General features: G+C 36.5%; 1 protein-coding gene across 1 annotated transcript in view; it reads left to right on the top strand.

Moving 5' to 3' along the window:
* Positions 1 to 14,034, top strand: part of RGS7BP (regulator of G protein signaling 7 binding protein) — a 41,244-nt gene extending 27,210 nt beyond the window's left edge. Inside the window, exons 4-6 of the mRNA XM_050913303.1 lie at positions 8,849 to 8,996; positions 10,449 to 10,519; positions 13,046 to 14,034. Coding sequence (XP_050769260.1) covers positions 8,849 to 8,996; positions 10,449 to 10,519; positions 13,046 to 13,137 — 311 coding nt within the window. The 3' untranslated portion in view covers positions 13,138 to 14,034. The remainder of the gene's footprint in view (positions 1 to 8,848; positions 8,997 to 10,448; positions 10,520 to 13,045) is intronic.
* Positions 14,035 to 23,676: the final 9,642 nt, after the last annotated feature.

The raw sequence follows: 23,676 nt of genomic DNA, 5'->3' as shown, positions 1-23,676 counted from the left end.
ATAATTTACTGAATAGGTTACTTAGTAACCTCATTACTCATTGATGGCACACACTGATTGGGACTGTATCTGTGCTAATTGTAACTAGTCTTTCCCCAGATAATATCTCAGCAGAATATACTAGGTAAAGACAAGAAAAATTTCTGTAATGAACTGTAACGAAGATCTTGTAATGAACCTTATGTATTTCCTGTCATGCTGAAAGATCCCATAATGTATTTTTCACATCTAGCTATAGGATACAGCTAAAGCCAGTGATATTTTTATTATGAAAGTGAGAATTAGAGGTTTATAACTGCTCAATTGAGCTTCTCAGTGACTTTCTCAAGTCAAAAAGAAATCTCTAAAATAGGAAAAGACAGAATTAACAGAGCCATCGTATAACAAGATGCCAGTAGCTGCTAAAATGAATCATCATTTTTTAAGACAGATTGTACTACATTTCCTAGCATTGCCTACAGTTGTCAAACCACCTTCTGTAATTGCAGAAAGAAAGTACCTTGAGGTGACCTGAGTAACCCCAATATGTCTTGTCTCTCCCTTTTGCCTCTGGATGAAATCTACATTAATAACTTAAACTCAACATCGAACTACTAGATGTCTGAAGTTGGATAAGATGAATTACAGCATTATACTACGGGCCAGCTTAGTTCCTGTCAGGCAGTACTTTTGATACACATTCGTTCCTCATCTCTCCGTAGAGAAAGTCATGGTAGCTATTTTGCCATTGCTAAATAGAGTAATTTTTGTCCTGTATTCGTATAGAGATAACCACAGTAACTTGGCTTCAAGTTTCTGTGACATTCTTTGAGAAAAAGTCATAATAGGCAAAAATTATATAATCACAGGGATTCAGATAATTTGAATTTTGGAACTTAGCCAATAGAACATTGCTCTTGTGTATTAAATATTTGGTATTTACAACACCTAGAAGTATTTTAAAGGCATCGTGCAACAAGGGAAATTCCAGTTACATGTTAAGTATTTTTTCACAGTGAAAGTAGTCATATACTAGAACAGGCACCCAAAGAGGCTGTGAAATCTCCATCCTTGGAGATGCTGATAACTTGAATAGCCCTGAGCAATCTGATGCAAGTTGGCCCTGCTTTCAGTAGGGTGTTAGACTAGATGACCTTGCAACCTATTTATTCTGTGTTCTGCCAAAACATACTATTTTCCAAGGAGTAGAATGAACCCATACCTTTCTTTAATTTCTTTACTTATAGAGAATGGTACTGCAGTGTAGGCAAAGTGCATAAATTTATCTCTAGGAAAGAAAGAGCTGGTAATTTCACCATTATAAAATATATTGTGCTGTTGCTAGTATATAGCTTTTTTACTTTTTCATCTGTTTAGGTTTTCACCAGTTTTTCACCATCTGAGTGACCATATTAAAAAAAAAAAAATGTCGTTTTCCTTGTGTATGAAGGGTACTACTCTTAGAAACTTGGTTAATTCCTAAATGTGCATGTCTGATGTTCTTGCTGTGTCTTGAAGCTCATTTTTGAAGGTAATATTTTCCATTTGGATGTAATATTTTCCATTTTCTGGTCCTCTTACCTGTTGGATAAGTGGTTTGTTAGGTTTTTAAATCTCCCGTGAGATTTCACTGATTTATATTCTTACTTGGGAGCCAGCAGGGGTTCAAGTAGAATGACATGCAGGCTGTTCTCAGCAACCTGCTGCTAATAAATAGTAATGTGGGTACTAGTATCTTGACCAGACATTATCAAACAAACTATAGAACTGATAAAGCTAAGGTAGTGGGCTGATGCTGATGCTTTTTTCCCAAGAGAAACTCAGCCAATGCTCCCTACTGGGAAACAGATGCTCTTTAATGAAACACCACACTAAAATTTGAAGGGCTGAGCTCTGGGTATATTCATTGTCTTCTCATGTCTCCTTATCTTTCTGTTCTACTGAACAAACATTCCTATATATACTGCATTGTATATATCAAGCTTCCTATACAGAAATTTCTTGCATATTTACAATGCTTTAGATTAACTTACTACTGTCATACAACTTCTGCTAGAAAAGTCAGATAGTCTGTTATTTCTTCAAGATGTAACAGTCACAGCGGGGCCAAAAGCCATAAATATTTCCAGCTGTGTTATGCAGTAAATAAACTGAGGTAAGTGCTCTCTAATAAATTTTTTTCTAAGATATAAACACTACAAAAGCCCAGTGTTGAAAATACATTATGATTGCAAAGTTCAACATTCAGAATTTTGCAAAGGACACAATAAAGCATGCCCAAGTAGCCTTAATTCAAGCTTTTTGTAGTTACTAAGTCTTTGGTTACCTGATCATATATTTTATTACTCCTCCTTTCCACAATCCCAAGACTCCGGGCTAACTAATACACATGTAAATATTTACTTGGGCATACATCTTTCTTTTATCCTAATTGTTCAGTGTCATACATTGTAGTTATTGCACACAATTCTGTTCTAAAGGCAGAATCCTTCTGTTCCTCAGACTTTTCTCAGTAACTCATACACTGATGGGAGTGTCCAGAACAGCCCTGAGTAGTGAGGTAGTAGCAATTTTTCCCATTGTAAAGAGGGAACAAAGAGAAATTAAGCTAAAGCTTGCTAATTTAGAATCTGAGATTGCAGTGTACTTTATGCAGTGCTGTATGTGTTTATAGAGTAATTTTTCAGTAGCTTCATTTGCAGCTGAGTGCAAAGAGTCTCTGGGTTGAGCAACCAGACAATTAGAAATACTTTGTCAATAACTATTTTGAGGATCTGGGTTTAAGCAACTTGGATAGGATCACATGAAAACTTTGGGTAGATAGAGAGTCCAGTTTTCAGGGCAGCACTGTAAGGAACTCTCCTGTGTCTTCCTGCAGTCCCTAACATGATGGCTTTAAGGATCTTGCTGTCGCTTTTGTCATAGCAAATACCTCTTGGGGGTGACTATAGCAAATACCTACTGGGGGGGATGGCAGATATGGCAGATGGCAGCTCATGTTCCAGCTCTTCCAGGAAATCTTCTGAAACTTCTCAATGCATTTGTTCACCTAGTTTTCTTCTGCATCATTATCACACTCTGGCAGAACTTCTCTGGACAGAATCATCTTTCTCAGACTTTGTCAAGCAACAGATGAGTTCACTTACCTAGGACCTGCAGCTTCTCTCCTAATCTTGGTTTTGCTTTATTTGTTCCCCTCAATCATTTGAATTATATACCTTTGTGCCTTAGGGAGCAGTGTCAAACACAGTTCTTAAATCTAGTAATACTTTTTAAAATTTGAATTAGAGTTTCATGGAAACTAAGATATTCTGAAGGAGCTTAGGTACCTCTCTGAAGTGTTTACAAAATTCAGCTCTAATTCCTTTAAATGTTGTATGTCTACTTTATTGAAGTTGCATGTTCCCAACATCATTGACTATTCTTTTGATTAAATAAACAAATCCTGGCTTAGCTAGCAAGGTCTTAGAAGAAGTAGTTGACGTAATTTCTGTCCATGGAAGCTGCTGGATGTGATTATCCTTTTTCCAAATTAATACTGAGGTTGTCAAGGTCCTACAGTGAGAAATCCCAGAGCTACCTCAGAGTTCTTAAGTACACTTCAGCATGCATTGCTGTATTCAGCCACAAACATTTTGGGGTCAAAGGTTTTCATTGATACCTTATGAAGAACTTCATTGCATTTTTAATATGTAAACATAACAGATAAAAGAGCTTTGCTGATTCATATATCCACAATAATAATATATTCCTTTCATTGTTAGGAACAGTAAAATATTATTATTATTATCTTTGGATCATTGCAGCTTGTCACTGTGGAAGTGCACATTACCGAAGTTTAATGTCTATACATGTTTACATAGAAACCATTAATTTCTTAGGATCATCTACAGATATAATTGACATGTTTGGTTATACAATTACATATATTAGAAAATATTTTTAAAAACCCTAAATTGCAGATTGCAATCATTCTATTAGCTAGCTATGCAGCATTTGAGCAAGGCACTCATTTTAATAATTAAGGGAGTAAGCCCATGTAACAAATCAAAGGCAAGAGGGGACAGTTAAAATGAACAGGAGGTGTTTTCCAGAGTTCAAAACATGCTGTAAAAATAGTTACAGCTACCTTGTCAAAGAAGTACAAGGTTTGAAACTGGCAGCCATTTATGCTGAGTTTGAACAAAATAAGTCACTGGTCATGTATATTTATAAGAATATGTTATTCTTATGGTCCAGAATCAGTTCAACCTGCTATATTGTTTGTAACTTGTTGAAAAGAAGCATACACACACGGAGATGTAATTCCTGCTGTCAGTTATTTACACATAGCTCCCATCATTTTAATAGAATTTGAATATCTATGGGAAAAAATGAGTCCAGGATGCATTAGATTCCCAGAATCTTACAGTTTCTTGTATGAAATGGTCTCAAAGTCTTATTCTTTCCTGTGTCTTTTTTTCTAAATGATGTGTTTATACATTAATAATGTCTCAGAATAAGATGCATAATACTTTAATGCTTATAACCTACATATTGTTTATTCTTACCACAAGCCTATTTGGAAGCCTTGAAGAAAAACCTACAGTTCTGTCACTGTTATTGAGATGTGTGGGCCCCATCTGACTTGTATAAACATAGCTGAGGGCAGAATGATACCAGCACTAACCAGAGTGGTAGGTACCTGAATACTTAGGTAAAAAAGGGAAGAATTGAGTCTTACGGGAAAATCATGTGTGCATACTATGGACAGAAAACAATAGGCTTTTGTGATGTAAATTCAGACTGAACTAATTCCTGCATTGTTGGTACATCAGAATGATACCAAATCACACATAACTGTGTATTGTGTACCATATGAGAAGTTCATAGCATAATTTTTGTTTTTCCAGTATGTGTTTTGTGACAACAACACATATTTCCTTAAAATAGTACCTAAAAGCCTGTGATAGCTTATATTACAGATTACAAAAATAAACCCTCAATTCAGTGAAGGGATGTTTGTTTTATTTGGCTTCGTTTAAATTACATGCTATTTAGAATTTTGAAGGAGAAAGGAAGGATTGTTTAACGGATGTGCTACAATCTCAGCATTCTATTTAAAGACTGGTAGATATGTGTAATTACTTACACATATTACTTACACAAGAGGAGTAAGATGTGAGAGAGAAGAGAAGTACACAGGTGTGGAGAAACAAGTACTTAAAAAATCCAGAGAATCACAATTCTCATGTGGACACTGTGGAGAGGCCAAAATGAATAGAATAAAAACAGGCATGGAAGGAGGAAAACACAACTTCTACCACAGACTTGTTCCTATTGCATTTTCCTTAATAATAATATTTCCAGTGAGACGATCTCTGAGTTCTGCAGGTCTCAAATGTAAGTCAGAAATGAAGTTCATCAGGCTGTTAGCCATATTTGCCACATTTCTTTTTTACTTCCTACACGATTCTTTCCTAGTCCACTTTTTATCGTCTTCATTTACTTTAGCTGTGATCTATAGCTTGTGCATTTATCCTTAATTGCCAGGTTAGAAGCCTGATGCAAATGCTGCCTTCTTTTTGACAGAGGGGCTCTCTCAGCTTTGTTAAATTCTGTTATTCCCCTCAAAGATCTTTCCCACTCATCTGCATTGAAATCTAACTAGCTCTGAGGGACCTATAATACATGTCTTTTTCATTATGTAAGTTTCTCTGCTAAGTAGGTGATGACTAAGAGTAGGTGTGTATGGTAGCACGACAGAAGCAAACACAGAGGTCACCACAGAAGCAGTAAGGAGCACAACAGGTGAGACACATAAAGCACAGTGGTCACGGATGATGTATGTAACCTTACTGAAGTGATCATTTTCTACCCTCTTAGTTATCCTCACTCAAGTTTGATCTTCAGCATTATTTAGTTCAATGAATTTAATTTCATAGCAAAGGTATTTTCTGCTTCTTAAAGTAAAAAAAAATGCTGAATTAGAGGCTAGAAGACAAAGAATACATCACACTTTATATTAAAATTTCACAGTAAAAAGAGCCTCTGTCTAGTCAACTGGCAAGAACAGCAAGTGTATGTGGACACCTCTGACAACACTGTGTGCATGGTCAAACTCCAACTGAAATTAATGAAAGTCTTTCCACTGACTAAATTGAAAGTAAAATTTAGGGTTCATATTCCTATTTTAAGAATGTGTAATACAAAAGATATCCTTGCCACTGCTAGAAGGATGAGAAGATTAAAGAGCTTTTGTTTCTCTACAGGCTGTGCCATGTAGTAGAAATGTTAAGCCTGAGTCATATACATTATTCAAGCAAAGTCTTTATTATTAGCTGACTCTCTAACTTTTCAACTGATTGAGCAGATGCTCTGAAATTCAAGAAAGGCTTCATGAAATGTTCACAATACAACAGAATTACTGGTAAAGAGCTCTTTTCAGTTGAAAAGAAATCTGTGCGGCTCATTCTGCTAAATCTGCAAGAGCTTGCCTTTGTGCTAACAAAAAGAACATTACAGTTTCAGTGCTTCGGTTCTCAAGTTGCGAAAAAGAACCTTTACTGTTATTTCATCTAGTATTGTTATTGTTTCCATTGAAACACCTCTCACATCCCTGAAGGATGCATCTGTAGACAGGGTTGTTCTTGACAGCATGTCACCAAAGGTCAGGTCAGAGTTCCAACATAACACTTCAAAATAATGGGAGAATTAACTAATACCCAGTTCCAGCAGTAACACCTTGTGATATCGGTCGCAAATTAGATGGTTTCCCTGGGGCAACCCTCTTTTACAAAGAAGTGGTAAGGGAGATATTGGTAACAGTATGTTGTGTTATGGGCTTCTTGTAATGGGAAAAATAATGAATAATGAAGCTTTCACAAATGAATAATTAAAATTGTACAATATGAACTACCTTAAAATAACAGCATAAGCTGCAGTTAAGAACTAGAAAAATTTGAAAGTTATACCTACAGGGTGATACAGAGTAAAACATATAATCTGGGAAGCAGGCTTAGGCTGCTGTTCCACAAGCAATTGAGTCAGCATAATAGCTTGTTACCACCAGAAAGATCTTGATCCCTTCCTTTCTATCTCCCCTCCCTTATCATGCCTTCACTTCTTCCTCCCTTGCACTGCTTCTGGCCATATGATCATCCTCCTCCTCTGGCACTTGCTCTTTAACATGTAGGGTTCTTTACTCACCTGACTTAAATCACTGCAACATCAGAAAACTTCACATTTTATTTTTCCTTTTATTGGGGTAATCTTCTACCATTTGATGGGTTACAGTGGCTCACAGAGGGATCTGGCAAAGCACAAGTTAGCAGTGGATGCCAAGTAAGCAGCAGAGAAAAGACACAGGACATCATTCTTTTATAGATGATAAAGTTCTTATGTCAGGTCGTGCAATCTCTTGGAATCATAGTTAGATAACTTAGTTGGGGGGGAAGCAGGGAAAAGGGCTTCCTACTGACTTAAAAGTGTAATGAAAACATGAAGCAAGTATCTTCTGTAGTATAAGTAATGTCTAGTTTGACATTCAGACAAGCTAAGAATAGCTAAGAATATTTTTTTTTTTTGGCAAAGGAATAATTTACCAGAATACAACAGTTTAGAGAATGTGCCCAAAAAGAGTTTCTTAAGATCCAGGAATTTCTAGTTTTAAAAAAACAAGGTTACAAGCCTGATAGTGGGGATACTTTTTTGTGATGTGGAAGAGCATGGTCTGCAGCCTTGGTCTCTAGTGTCCCAGAAAAATGGGCTAAATGACCACTGCTCTATTAGCTGTTCTTGTTCCTCCTGTTCTTTGTCAAACCTTACCGGAACTAGTTAGGTTTGTCCTGATGTGAAAATTTTTTAAATTGCAAAAATTCTGAGATGAAAAAACATTTCCTACTCAACTCCTCATACCACTGGTTTAAACATTGACATTTTTGTCTCTATTTTTAGAAAGTTTTATTTGTTTCTTTCTGAGATTTTTTACTCCATTTCATGAGAGAACTCGGAGGGGGAAAAACTTTAACTTCTCAATAACGTGTCTGGGATGCGCTCCAATTTTAATTTTCTTATTTAAATGTACTTGGTGCCAGGACTGTACTTGCCACTACAGAAAAGGAATACCATCAGAAAGTCCACAGGAGGTTTGCAAGGATACTGAAAAATCCCACCAGTACTTAACTCTCTTGCTTGCTCCACTACCATGGTCCACATCCTTTGTCCTGTTCTCTCCCTGAGAAAAGCCCTGGCAGATCTGTCATGAAGCCCCCACTCAATTCCAACACGGCATTTCATTTTCATATAGTGAGCATGAATTAGGCAAGTGTAAGCACGGAGATTCAGAATATAATGCATATTGGGCTATGAGTGGTGGCAGCTATGTATTGCTTTTAAAATTACCAAGTACAAAACTGCACATTTTTGTCTTTTGTTTTCCCTTAGTATTGCTGTAATTCTAGGAGACACGGATTACAATGTTTGTTAGTGTCATAGTTTTTGAAGTTGCTTTCAGAATGTATGCTGTAGTTTCCTGACTTATTTTGTTCTGTTTTGTCCTCTGGCTCTTATTTTGTGTCACATGTGAGCCACTGGAGTTTAACTGAAACCCTTCATAACAGTCACTATGTAATATTCTAAGCTCCACACATGCCCGCCTGGGACTTCTCTTAGTTTGGTTTGGTAGGAGTAACGTATAGCAGCACTCTGATTAGCAGATTGATGTGGTCTGTTCTCTTTCTGAACAGTTCTTACTCAGAGTTTGCATTCACCACTCTCTCTCTTCATTTATACTGTGCAAGACCAAGCTCAAAACATCAATGATATAATCTGAGTATACATTTTAATTAATATATAATGGGGTTATATGTTTTGTTTAAATATTTTAAAGGAAAAGAACCTTGTGCCCCAGCTAAGATCCTAGATACTAAAGTGGAGGAGAGTTCCGAAGTACCTATTTTAGAAGACACGTCATCATCACCAACAGATGTTCAACAGCATTTATGGCAGGTTTCCACAGATATTGAAAACACTGAAAGGTATGTGTAGCACTTCATTCCTAAACAAAACAAATTTCTGTCTAGAGTTTATTTAGTCTTTTCCAATTAGGCAGCCAGTGTTGCTACTATAAAAGGTATTAGTAAATTAAATAACCTGTTAACATTTCTGTTACATTTAATATATCTGAGAGCAACTCCTAAAAGAAGGGCAGAGAGAAGTGACAACCTTAATTAGGCTAATTACCAGAGGGTAATTGTCAAAAACAAAGGGTGAGAAATGATGTTGCTAGTGGGCCAGGTTCTCTAAAAGAGGCAGCTTTTGTCTCATCTTGAGTGGTTTCTGATTTTGTACCTGAAATCTGCTGGCCTGCAGTTCTGCATTCATAAATCAAAAGCACAGAATCTAGTTCATTTCAGTTGTTTCTGCCCATAGTTACGACTGTGGAAGCCTTAGGAGGGGAGGGGAACATCATCCACAAGTTTGTCAAAGTGGACTTCTCTTACCCTCTTAACTATGCGGTTGAAAGACAAAAATGAGACCCTTTAGTACGGACTAATCCTGATGGCTAACATTTCTTTGCAAAAAATACCTATTTTGATGGCTTTGTATATTAAGCTGCTGCTGAGATTTTAATGGTTATCATGTTTATATAAAACGAAGTTCTGTTCTATTGAGAGCGTAACTTGGAGAGTAAAACTGAGCAATTTCTTATTAGTCATGCTGCTTCATTTCTAAGAACCATTTTATATGTAGATGAATGAGGCAAGACCACATTGTTTTTAAATCCTGAAAGCCTTAAGACATTACAAGCCTGCACACAAAATTGCTGGTCTGCCATCTATCTGTAAAACAGGAACTTTTTTTGCAGCTTCTGGCCTCTCTCAAAACATATCCAAATGTAACTTGCTTTGTGAGATGATATTTTGTTATCATACTTTCCATCTTCTGCCTTTTACAAAATTTCATGCCAGAGTCCTCCTAAGAGGGGTGACAGTGACAGCCCTGTTTGTAAAATTTTCACTTAACATGCAGGGAGCTTAAGTGTCATGGATTAGCTACATGTATTATAATTTCCTTCTGAACAATGAAACGCATTCATGGCACAAGCTACAAAATGCTGATAAGAGGTATTAAGTTGACATTAGTACTAGTTTGTGCTAATTTTAAGGCATATTGTGTATTTTGCCACCAGGATCACATTGTGCCCACCAGCTCATTTAATATGGAATACTCAAGTGCCAGAAACATAAATTTGGACCAGATGCAACTAATTAATATCAGACTGGCTTAAAAGTGCTCCCTTATTAATTCTACTGCCCTTTATTTTGGTATGCATCTTCTGATACATGTATGTGAACCAAATGCTTGCCCAATAGATTTTTTTATTTATTGCTCCATTATTTCAGCGTATAAAGCTATACTGTGAGCCATTCCCGATTCAGTCTTCAACTGCTATTTTATTGTATCTCTTTCAACTTTTGTTTCCACAGAGATATGAGAGAAATGAAAAACCTTTTAAGTAAACTCAGGGAGACTATGCCTTTACCACTGAAAAATCAAGGTACGTTTTGTATTTTCTTCATGTAAGGAAAATTAAAATAATTAAAGGGTTTGCCTTCCACTAGATCCGAAAAATCTAGGGTTTTTTTATAGAAGTTACAAAAAGAAAAATCTAGGTGAAGTCTCTTCCCTACTGATTCAGTGGAGCGAGAATTTAGTATGTGAACTTCGGCCTCTCGAGTTTCACATGAGGTATTCTGGAATTTTATAGATGTGGTATCTATAGATAAAATAATAGACTTTTCCTGGTGACGTGAAGGCAGCAGCACAACTAATTCCCTGTGTCAGGAGGCTTTCTTTTTCAAAGGTAATGAAGGTGTAAATTGCACAGACTATGATAGGGATCCTACTGAGTGATGGGGTTTGCTTTACCCCTACAAGGCTTGTAGCTTCTGTGACATGACACTGACTCTATGCCGAAATGATACTTGCCTTGAGTCTGCTAACAGCCTGCTTTTCTCAGTAGCCAGCTATAAGGCACCCCATACAAATGCACAGGGGGGCATGATCTACATCCTATGCATGTATTTAGCAATGGGCCTTCATTTTGTGGCCCAGCAGTGTTAAATATTCCACATCTACAGGGGCTCTCTTTCTTCATGTGAACAACATTAAAAAGATAATAATTTTCCTTTTTGATTTCTTCTTGATAATGTGTATTTCTTAAATGCTGTGTATTCTTTGCACAGTGGCAGCTCATGAAGTATACCTAATGTGTCCTAGATCTTGTCCCAAGTAACTAAGCAGTCTAGCATTCATCATAATATGGTAAGAGATGAATATAGAATGGATTAATTCATTATACAAGTAAGAGTTTATGGCAGGATGGCTTGATGGAAAACTATGTGAAAGGAGAAGGGGAATTGCTTATGATACATGATACAGATGTGCCATTGTAGAGACTGGAAAAATGCCATAAAGTCTATGCCTAGCCTAAGAGAAAGGAGCATGGTGGAAATAAGGAAGGAAAAGACAGATTTGGGGGATATAAAGCATATAGAAACTTGAATTCAGAACAGAGATAAAGGGATACAGAGTTCTTCTCTGCTGTCTGGTGTCTACACTGCCCTTCAACACTGGCCGGAAAATCACTGATCACCTGTGCAGCAGGATGGGAAACATGTCAGCTAGAGTTTAAAGGCTCTGAGACATGTCCCAGGAACAGGTAATCATAAATGGTGTTTTTGCAGCTCCCACAGACTCCAACTGTGATCATAGTTTACAGATGACCTCTGAGAATGGATGCCTTGGGAATGGACAGTCATACTCATTATTCATACAGCACTTAAAATCTTTGAAATATTCCAAGACCTTAATTAAAGCTAGATAACAGTAGAAGTAAATAGAAGAAACAGATAACATTATAGGTAATTAATGTGGTCTGAACTGTAACTTTGACATGTATATGAATTACAAGCACTGTTTAAGAGAATGATAATGAGGTGAATGAATGCCATTGAATGAGTTGATCTTTACAAGACCCGATCCTGCTTTCAGTAAATGAGTGTTTTGCTGTTGATTTCAGTGACAGCCAGAATGGAGTTAAGATTGCAAGCCCACAAAAGCTTTACATGATGTTCCTGACTGCTCACAGACCTGTTTTTTTGTATGGAATTCTCTTAAGTAACAGCAGGAAAGTTACTATGCTAAGAAACTTAGTTGATGTGGTTCGTAAGCTTGAATCACAATATTAAATGATCTCTTACCTATGTTCTTATAGTTAAGTATTTGTGTTACAGCAGTGTCTAGAGCCTACAATCAAAACTAGGTCCCTGATGTAGCCAGAATAGGAACATAATGAGGCATAGCTCTTAGCCTGAAACCATCCTGAAGATGGCTCAAATTCAAAGTGAATTCTAAAGATGTTGCGAGAGAGCTCGCTGACGGTGCATGAGTTAACACAAGTGTAGACACTAATACATACATTTGTATGAATTTAAAAGGACTTAATATAAAAGACAGAAAGCTATCCAGAAACAAGGTAAGCATATTGTGCTAACTTTCCCAGACAAGTGCTTTTTCTCTTGATGTGCCAAGATGTTCCAGTGTTGTAGTTTTAAATGGGAATTCTCCCTGATGTGCACAAACGGCCACCCAGTAATGGGGTTTTTTAATGTTTAAATTAAGCCAGAATTTAACCTTAGGATTGACGTTTCCAAACTTGCATGTCTGCAAGATCTCAAGCTACTTATCTTTAGGTTTTATTTGGGACCCTAACTTTATTCATCCGTGCGGGAATATTGTGGCTTAGGTCTCCCAGTACTGGAGGTGTAATTTCATTTAGGTTTCATCGTTGAACTGGTATTCTTCTTGCCAAAATTTCTATTGCATTATCATGGAGATCCTGATAATTAGCATTGCAAGACTTTTATATACAAAAATCAGGTTATTATTTGCTCTATGCCTAGAACAACGGGATCTATTACTCGATCATGTAGGTGCTGTTAGGACACATAAATGATATAAACTCATTTGTGTGTGTGCATGTGTACATGTTTGTATTAAAATGTGGGTTTTTTCATCACAGATGATAGCAGCCTCCTAAACTTGACTCCATATCCATTGGTAAGAAGACGGAAGCGAAGATTCTTTGGACTGTGTTGTCTTGTCTCAAGTTAGAAGATTAAGCACAGAAGCACCAAGAAAATCATAACTTTGATTAAACCACTATTATTTGACCACTGAAAAGATGAACATTGCTACTCTTGATTATAAAGTACATTTTCTACACTAGCCCACTACATCCCCCTTTTCAAAATAAGGGTTTTAATAGTTTAAAGTTATGATGGTCAAAAACCAGCTGTGGAATAGGTCTAGCATAACTAAGAATGTTTTTAAAACTTTTTAAAATATGTTTTGCATGCTTACTTTCAACCACTCAGAGAAAAGACACATGAATTATGGTTAATAGATAATTTTAAAGTTTTTTTATTGTTTGAACTGCAGCTAAAAGTTTGTGCATAGTACAGTACACTTATTAGTATCATATTAAAATACTTGATCATATTCTAACAGTCTTTAAGCGTAGAAAAATATTTAACAGCAAAAGTATTAAAGTTCTAAAACATTTAAACAATATTGTAACAGAATTTGCACAAAATCTCCAGTTGCTTTTTGTGCTCTCATTCATATTTAGTCTTCCACTATATCTCAATTTAAAAGCTTCATAGAAAAATATCTTAATTTATGATACACAAACCATGTATGAAAATACTTAGAACTTGTAAATACAGAGAAATCATAGTATCTACATACTGTACAATGCATAGAAGCAACAGATTTCCTTTTAAGCTGATAGTATCTCTACAGGCTTTTGGAAAAAATAAATAATTTATTAAAAGAAGGTGTATTAAAATAAACAATGTAAAACAGAACAGTAACCCATTTTGTTTCCAATAGAATTCAAAGCATGGTGTCTGCATATCACTAAGTATTAACTCTTATAGGGCATGCCACAATTATCTGAGACTGTAAGATATTAAACGTTTTACATTGTTAATAAAGTTTTTTATTTAAATTAAATGTTGTCTTCTTTCTAGTTATATTGCCAGAATATGTCTTTTTTTTCTAATTTTGTTGTCAGAGTACTACACAAAGTTTTGATAATTATTCCATTTCAAGAAGTATGTTTACAAAGACAGATAAAAAATTATGATGAATATATAAATGCTAAAATGACAGCTAGTAGCAGCAATAGATATGAATAGGTCAGACTCACTGTACTGATATTTCAGTATGATAAGCAAGACACCAGAACTAAACTTGTGCTAGACTGCAACGCTATGAAACCCATAACAATCTGTAACTACTGTATAGAGCAGGTCACCATACCCTTGTAGTCAGTAATACACGAGGAAGGACTATGAGCCCTTTTGCCATTCCGCCATGATCCAGCACATCAACAGGAACCAAATTCCTTTTTACTGTGTAAGGGTTTAGTGATGGCTAAGGAGGTATTGTTTTCTTGTCACAGGGAACACCCATACAGTTAAATTCTCCGTGGTTTTTTGGTAGGATATTAATACACTCCCCAAAGCAGTTTGTTAGGAATAGCTATTCACTGAACTATATCTGGCACCTACAAAGTTTGATCTGACTGATTTTTCTACCAAGTTTTTCTCCTGGAATGCTGTTTGCTGAGAAAAGAAGGAAACATCCACATTGTCAGAAATATTAGTGTACTGTCTATAGCAAGGACCAAAAATTCAGATCTAATTCCCAAGAAGGGAAGGCAGGAATTTTTCTTCCTGAAGAGCCACAGGACTCCTGTTTTAGGTATTCATGTAACTGAGCTTCTAGCATTTCTCTGGAAGGATATTTTCACTCAGATAAACCAGAGTGTTTTGTTTTTTTCCAGGTTGGACTGATCTGTTCACCTTTCACCTTCAGTCTCCCAGACAGAAAATATATTTTTGAATAATCAGGCCCCCAAATAAATACTTTAAATGCAATGAGGACAAATAAATCTAAAATGCCCTCATGGAAATTGTGTGTTTCCATAAGCAAAATGAATTCCATCTGAGGAATGCATGACTAAATTCTTTAAATAGCATAGAAAAAGGTAACTGCAATGTGTTTTAAGATTTCAGGTCACAAACTGTTCTTCAGCCTACACAGCACTTAGCACGGGGAGATGCCTACAGGCTCACAAAGCTGTGTGCTTGTGAGCACGAATGCATTTTTAAGAAGAATGGAATCAAAGTCCACAGCAGGACGTTTTTTCGAAGTCAGTTCTTTGATGTTTTCCCCACATCCCTCAAGAACAATGTCCTCGTTAATCAGATTCTAGTTTTCCTTAACAAGTAGTTAAAGAATGTCCAAAAGATGGCAGCACTGACATGTTTTCAATAAAAGTCTACAAACCAATAGACTTGCTCTGAGACTCCATCCCCACAGATAGAGGAGGTTTTGCAACTGTTAAAACTTTGGAAAAACAACTCCCGATGTCTAATGGCTATAAAAAAATATTGTCTGGGAAGATGATCTGTAATTACAATTAACCAATTAATTTTGATTCAGCATAAGTTAAAAAGACAGACTGATACTATTTTATTCATCCTGTAGACACTCATGCCAAGAAAAGTGTATGAACTTGAGACCGAATATGCAGCGATGCTACAAGAGAGAAAGGGAGAAAGAAAATTTCACACAAGCAAACTGTGTTAATTCTTTATAAATCTTGTTATATTGGTACACACAGAGAAATTGCTGTATCATCAGGTCAGTGTGATGTCTTTTTTAACAACTACTTTCAAAGGAAGATGGGCAGATTAAGCAGTAAGCATGTCTAGGGCAGTACCTGCCCACATATCACATGGAAGTTAACGTGCCAAGTTACATGACAGCTCATATCTCTCTATTTTTACCACATCTACTGCAATGGAATATACATTAGTGAGACAAATGTATACATGTTAATTAATTATGCAAAGCTCTTGACATCAGTCATATCACAGTGAGTTGCACAACTTTAGCACATTCTGTGATGGAAACAGATTTACATGTGTTGTCTTTAAAGTCCTTTTGTTTGCACTGTTTTAAAGTGTACAGTGATACGCACATCCTTGTACCTTTTGTTATTCTGGAAACTTTAGTTGTGTCTCTTCTTCCTGAACTAAAGACTACTAACATTTCAGTCTTTGCTCATTTTCAAGCCTTTCCATACTTCTAACCAATTTTGCAGCTTCTCTCAAACCCCTTGTATTTATTGTACATTTTACTAATCCTAATGGACACATGCTTTAATTCCCAAGCTTTATAGCCACTTAAGGAATATTGGTGACCAAGGGTGAATGGAATGTCCTCCAGTTATCTTTTAACAGATGGTGGCCATGAACCAAGGCCTGGTAAGTATCTGAATTGAAGAGGCGTTAAGGGATAAATTGGCTTACTTAGGAATGCAGAGGATTATCTTTCACTAAAATTCAAAAGGAAACAAAAGAAACTTTTTTTTAAGCCCCAGAACATCATGTAGGCCCAAGAAGGATAAATGTTAATTATATTACTATATTTTAGTTTAATGGAATAGGGCAATGTGGGATCAAAGTTAAAAAGTTTCCACAACAAAATGATATACAAATCACTTAGAGATGATTTAGAACCATTCTTTTATTTGTTTATTTTCCAAGTATAACAAAAAAAGACAACTTTACATTGATATATGCCTGAATGCATGGAAACAAGCAATTTAGGGAAAATACTGAGGAAAACAGTACTTGCTTTCTAAATCCTTAATGGGGTTTGAACATTTTAGTTGAAAATGCTATAGGTTAAAAACACCACAACTCTTTTGCAGGGTAAGGAACAAGAAGCAAAATTTCTGTACCCACCAAATATGTCAAGTTCCACCAACTATTTTTTACTAAAACATTGTGCAGTTCCGGCTTTTCAGAGCAAACTATATTTTGCAATTAAATATACAATTTAAGCATTTCTGTCATTGAAGGAAGGTCTTTCCACCTGAATTTAATACAACTTCCGAAAGAAGACAACAGGGTATTGGAGAATTGAGAGGTATTTCTGAATAAATTTCCTACCAACTCATGGGTTTTTGGTAATTTCTAAGGAAGGCTACCATCTGATTCCCTATAGATGAAACATTTTATATATAGAATAAGGGGTGGATATTGTCCTGATTTCGGCTGGGATAGAGTTAATTTTCTTCTTAGTAGCTGGTACAGTGTGTTTTGGATTTAGTGTGAGAATAATGTTGATAACACGCTGATGTTTTAATTGTTGCGAAGTAGCGCTTAGGATAAGTTAAGGATTTTTCAGCTTCCCATGCTCTGCCAGCAAGCAGGTGCGCAAGAAGCTGGGAGGGAGCACAGCCAGGACAGCTGACCCGACCTAGCCAAAGGGGTATTCCATACCGTATGACATCATGCTCAGCATGTAAAGCTGGGGGAAGAAGAAGGAAGTGGGGGATGTTCGGAATGATGGTGTTTGTCTTCTCAAGTAACCTTTACGTGTGATGGAGCCCTGCTTTCCTGGAGATGGCTTAACACCTGCCTGCTGATGGGAAGTGGTGAATGAATTCCTCGTTTTGCTTTGCTTGTGTGTGTGGCTTTTGCTTTACCTATTAAACTGTCTTTATCTCAACCCACAAGTTTTCTCACTTTTACTCTTCCGATTCTCTCCTCTATCCCGCCGTGGGAGGAGTGAGCAAGCAGCTGTGTGGTGCTTAGTTGCCAGCTGGGGTTAATCCACGACACCCTCCCTCTCGGTGCCCACCCCTTCCCGCTCCTTTTCGCTCCCCATATTTGGTGTGGGTAGCCTTCACAACATTAACGAGGCTGTAACAAACTTAGTGTGATTAGGGAAATGCAATAGGAATAGGTTTCTGTAGTGATTGAATTTAGGGGCCTTAGCAGACTTGCACGTTGCAAGGCACACAGAAGCTGAAGGCAGCGCGTATGTTGGTGTAGAACTGGAAACTTTGCATGCTGTTAGCATTCATTCTGCAGGTCATACCCTCCTGTGTTTCAGTTTTTGTTTGCCAGTCTGCAGCGCCAGGTCTTTCAGCAACAGCCTTTAAACAGGTATTACTTCCATAACTTACCTAAGTGCTTCTTTGCAGGCAGAATCACAGCGCTGTCTTTGGCCTAGCTGGGAACAGGCCTCTTTGTTGGAGTGCTTTACGTACAGCTGTTTGGGACTTCAGCACTATTCTGTTACTGCTATTTGGGCTTTTTGTGTTTAGATTTAAAAACACTGGTGTAGTTCACCCAAAACTAGGTGTGATATTTGTTGTACATCCAATCACATCTGTTGTTATCTCAAACCCTTCAAGCCCCACATTGGGCGCCAAAGAAGACCACTGCGGTCACAAATCTAAAACACAGCACCGTATGAGCTACTTAGAAGAAAATTAACTCTATCCCAGCCAAAACCAGTACATCATGCCATTGTAAGGCAAGTTTAAAATTACAATTTTAAATTATACTTTGATCTTGATTTGATGTTCAACTTAGAAAATCTGTGTCAGAAAATGGGAAAAATACAATAATCAACTTTTATCCCCTTTCAGGAATAAATGCACAGTGATGCACTGATGTCTCTTTTTAAAATGTCTACTTATGTCAGTGTAAAAGGGAGATTCCTTATTATTTATGTAAAAGGTATCCTACCTATTGTCCAGCTTCATGGACAAGAGGCAAGAGACGCTAAGGAGACATCTATTTCTGCTCCCGCTCAGTCCTGAGTTGTGTCAGTCACTGAAGAGATTTGTAGCATTATTTTGGGAAGTTTGTGGTCCTGTTTAAGTTCCAGGACCTTGAAGGCACTGACTGACAGGCAGCAAAACTTATCCTTTACCAGCAGAACTTTCAAAATGCTGAGCCAGGCTAAATGCAGGTGGACAGGAGATATTTTCTAGGGATCACAGTGTGGCAAAGGTTGAAACTGACTTTAAACTGTTCCACAGCTGAATCATTTATATTAAATCTAGAAAACTTTTCCCTGAGATTCTATTTCCTTGTAGTATTTTTAAAATCTCAGTTACTGTCTCAGTCATATCTCAAGTAAGAGGCATACCTTTACTGCTTTGTTGGTCGTTGTACGCTCTACTGTGTTTTTTTCAACTTAACCCACTCCCAGCGTATGGATAATCTGCTATCCAGATCTAGCTTCATGTTGCCAGTCTCAGACATTTTTTGTTGTCCTGTCTGAACTCGTCCAGTTTTGAACTGTCAGTCTCCTCCTTACTAGTACTTGAGACTTCACCTTATTTCCTATTATCTGTAAATTTTCTTGGTGTGATATTGATATCCCTTCCATTCTTTTTAAATGTATTTAAGTACCAGTAATAATGGGAATTCTGGAGTCCAAAAGAACACCTGGTTCTATTTGTCCAGTCTGTTGCTGTCTCATGCAACCACATCTTCGTTTGAGCCATTGTATGTACCAAGCTTCCTCTTTCAGAAGTTCTATTTCTTGCTCTTCTGGGACTGCGGTTCTTTGATGCATAGAAAGTTTCTGCAAATTTCCAGCCTAAATCTGCTCCTGGACAGCTAATACCAATTTGTTTGTATACTTATATTATCTTTTAAGTGCTTTCTTTGCTGCTGTTTATATCTTATCCCCTAATATTTAGGGAGGACTGTACCCTTATCAACTTGCATTTTACTAATTGAAAAGTCAAGTTTTTCTAGTTTCCTGTAAACATTCCTATAGCAATATCTTTAGAGTGAAAATGCCTTCCTCCTCAAAGACTGAATAAATACCAATTTTATTCTGGTTCCTTCAGTAACAGTTTACTGCAACAAGACTTAATACAATGCACTTATCAAATTTAAGAGGGAAAAAACTTACTAAATGAAGGCTTTGTTTAGGAATACAAAAGATTTGTTTAAAGCATCCAGAAAGGAGCAAAAACATCCTTTAATAATATGAAGTGTGCAATTTTTTTCACTCGTATTAGGAATAGCTTATTCATTTTTAGCCATCAAATGAAAAGTAATCTACACATATACTCATTTCACAATGGAAGATAAACATTTATTCCTCTCTGCTTTTTCTTCCTTTAATTTACTTAGCTGCTATATTCTCTGCGTTAACTTGGATAATTATTTTTTAGACATCTGGGAAAATTTAAAGAAATAATTTGTACTGTCAGCATTGAAAAGAGGCTTTTTAATCTTTTCTGTGCTGCAATTTAGAAGAAAAGTAATAAAGCTTCTGAAGCTGGGGTGGGAAGGGGAATGTGGGGGGAGGGGAGAGAAAGTTGCCGATCCTGAGAGCAAAACTCTTTTGGCCACCTTTTTCCAGATTCAAACCATTAATCTCTTTCAGTCAGAAGATACAGTAACAGCAGAAACAGCAATTGCACATGGAACAGATCTGGCAGATGTTCTAGAAAGAGAGCACTATTTAAGATTCAGAATATTTCAGAGATTTGGAAAGGTTTGGCAAAGCAAATTTGTAGAATTTAAATGTAACAGAAGAGATTTCCTTAAGGAAGCCAAGGTTATATATCTAAAAAAATGATATCATTCAAAGGATTAAGAGTCTGCTTTTTCTCCTTTGAACCAAATATTCAAGTTCTCATCGGTACAAATCCACAAAAAGACTTTTTTGTTAGATCCCAATCTTTCATCCTTCTTCCACTACCATGCATTCCTAGTCCCTGGCACAAGCAACCTAGTCTCTTAGACAGAAAACTTCATCCTCCTCATCTTCCCTACTTCTTTCACTCTGAAGTTGGGCTTAATATCACAGGAACTTCTTTAATTTCAATACCTCACTAGAGAGCTGATCTGAATTGAGGAAGAACCTCAAAAGGAAACTTAAGCATCCCGTAGTAATTGTTTGGCAAGTTAGCCTTTCTACAGCAAACCATCAATGTACTGGTTATCTAAATACAGAAATAAAATTATTGAGTCAAATGTCATATTAAGAAAGTCTTTAAGATAAATGCCCAGATACTTCTGAGGTCTGTGAAACACCTACCTGAGTTTCTTACATTTTGTTTTAAAAGATTTCTGTTACATATTATCTGAAGCCTATTTGAGACAGCTCATTATTAGTGTCCAGTATTGGACGCTTCCTGTTGTCTTCAAAAATAGATTACTTTCCAGGTAACGGTTACCTCATTTAATTCTTGAAAGTTTGTAGAAAACAGGGGTTTACAAGCGTAAATATCCCCAGACTCCTTGCATAAGCCCAAGTCAAGAGTTTAACCCATACCTTTCTAAACATAATATGGAAAACTGAAGCCTGCACAGTGAATTTCATATATCACGGAGTCCCATATACCCACATTTCTTACGTATATGGAAAAGGAAAACTTTGCTTTAGTGTACTAGTTTTTACAAGTTTGTGGGGTTTGTTGTTGTATTGCTGACGCCCTTTTTTTTTCTGTAATGTTTCAGAATTAATGTTTGTTAATGTAAAATTTAAAAAAATAAATTATTTGGATCAAATAATTAATTTTGAGCTTAATCTTTTTTCTTAACAAGTAGAATTAACCCCTGAATCACAGAAAACTCATACTTTTCAGACTAATACAGGTCAACTGTTTTGGAATAGATGCTTTCCCTGCAAATGGAACAGAGATAAGCATGAAAAGAGTGACAAAGTAAAGAGAGAGAAACAGGAGGGATGTAACAGCTGTAAAGTATTCCTTGGTGTCGTCCTTTGGAATGCATACGGTCCAGGAGCACTTAAGGCTTAATTGTCTTAATAATTTCCATTGGGTTCGTAAGTCTGAAAAGTTGTTCACACCTGGTTTGGCTAAAGAAACAGCTGGTTTTTATGGACTTTGCTGACCTTCCTGTAAGAGGACAAATGACTTACAACAGAGGAAAATGAATAATCAGTAGGAATTTAAAATAAACACTACAAGCACGGAGCATAGCTTAAACTAGTATTTCTGTTATACTTAAAACAGTCTTGAAACTCCCTTCTCCTCACATCTGGGCTGCATACTATGATCAAATATTTTGAAATAGATGTACATATAAAAATGGGTTGCTGAAGTTGATCAGCTGTTCTTGTTTGCATTGTCTTAGGACCATTTGTCTTCAGTTTTAAATTACTGTAGTGGAGTTGTCCCCAAAATAAGCTACAGTTTTGTTTTTTTAATTAAGTATAGGAGTTCTATACAGATAAACATTGTAATTTGCGAACTGTATCTTCAGAATATCACTGCATACTACTGTTGTGGCTGTTTGCAATAGAGGATCCACAAAGGTGGCTTGTAACTAGTAAGCTTTAAAGTGCACTGGGATGAAAGGATGCAAAGGCAATATTCATATACTGTTATTATACAGCGTGTTTCTTACAACTCAACTTAATTCTTTGTTGAAATTCTCTGATGGTCAAAATTCTGCCAGAATATTTTATAAACTATAACATTAAGTTAAAGCCTCAGGAATACTTATATACAATACAGATAAATAAGGATTACTCATTCTTTTTTACAGTACACTTTCTCAGTGGGATGAATATTTAGCTTACACAGAAAACTGTAAACAATAGTTAGTCACATTTTGAATACTATGCTAGAGTTTAAATGAACTCTACTAAATAGCCTGTTTCTATTACAGACTTTTCTCCTTTATTGCTCTTATTTAATCTACAGTATTTTAGGAGAATATTTGCATTTCTAGACAGCCATTTCCCTCCGATCTTCTTTCTCAAATCTTTTATCGATTTTTTAAACACATATATCATATTCTTGACAGGAAAGGATTTTCCTGTACTGGATAATCATTGGTTTAGACTGCTTGTATCTTTTCCATCCTTGTACTTGCATTTCTCTAATCCCTTTGGTTTCTTCATTCTTGTACCTCTTCTGCAATTCCTTATTTTCTGCTACCAGCACCTCATCTCATATTCTTCTTTGTCCCCTAAATTCATCTTTATGATTGTTATACTAGAATTTCTTGTGAATAGTTTCAGCGTTCTGGCATTTTTATTCTAGAAGCATTTTTGTCACATTTTTCTATCCATCGTTGTTCTTATTTATTGTGGTTTGCAGCTTAGAATTTCCATTAATGCCCTTCTCGGGTACTACTACCTTGAGGCAGAGGAATTGTTGTAAGAGGCACCAAGGGTGTGTTTTGCCTAAAAGAGTCTCTGATGTACAGTAGCTTTGACAAGTTAAGACAGGTGAGTCCACAAGACATGGCAATGTCAGAACTGCTTTCTAACAGCTTCACTGCTGGCTCTACTGTGGAGACTGCAGGGCACTACTGAGTAATCAGCTGAGTTAAAAGGTTTGTGATATTTGACATTCTGTTCTGCACACATACAGATTGCACCGTTTTTTGACTGGGGAGCAAAGATGTGAGGAACTGCAAAAGATGAACTGCTGAAAATGCAGCTCAGAATTTCCTGGAACTGATTATTGTATGAAACAGACAACAAGCACCGTGTCAGATTCATTACTCTTGATACTCCTTGGAGTGACCTGCAGCTACAACTTGCTTTGTTGTTGTCAACTGAGTAAATACAGAGTTCACTATGCATTGATTATCTCAGCAGCTTTGATCTCCTTAAAAATCAAACCTGTAAGGTTACTCAGTCTGTTCCAAGTTCATAGACACTGCAATTTTTTTCTAGCTGTAATTTCCTTGTTGCAATTCTTAGCTCTATTATGATTCTTCACTATGATTTATTGCTGAAAGAAAAAAGAAGACAAAACCCTTCAGCTGTAGA

Source organism: Gymnogyps californianus, chromosome Z (genome assembly GCF_018139145.2).
Source record: "Gymnogyps californianus isolate 813 chromosome Z, ASM1813914v2, whole genome shotgun sequence".
NCBI classification, from domain to species: domain Eukaryota; kingdom Metazoa; phylum Chordata; class Aves; order Accipitriformes; family Cathartidae; genus Gymnogyps; species Gymnogyps californianus.
Note: the sequence above shows the minus strand (reverse complement) of the source record. Positions and strands in the feature narration are given on the sequence as shown.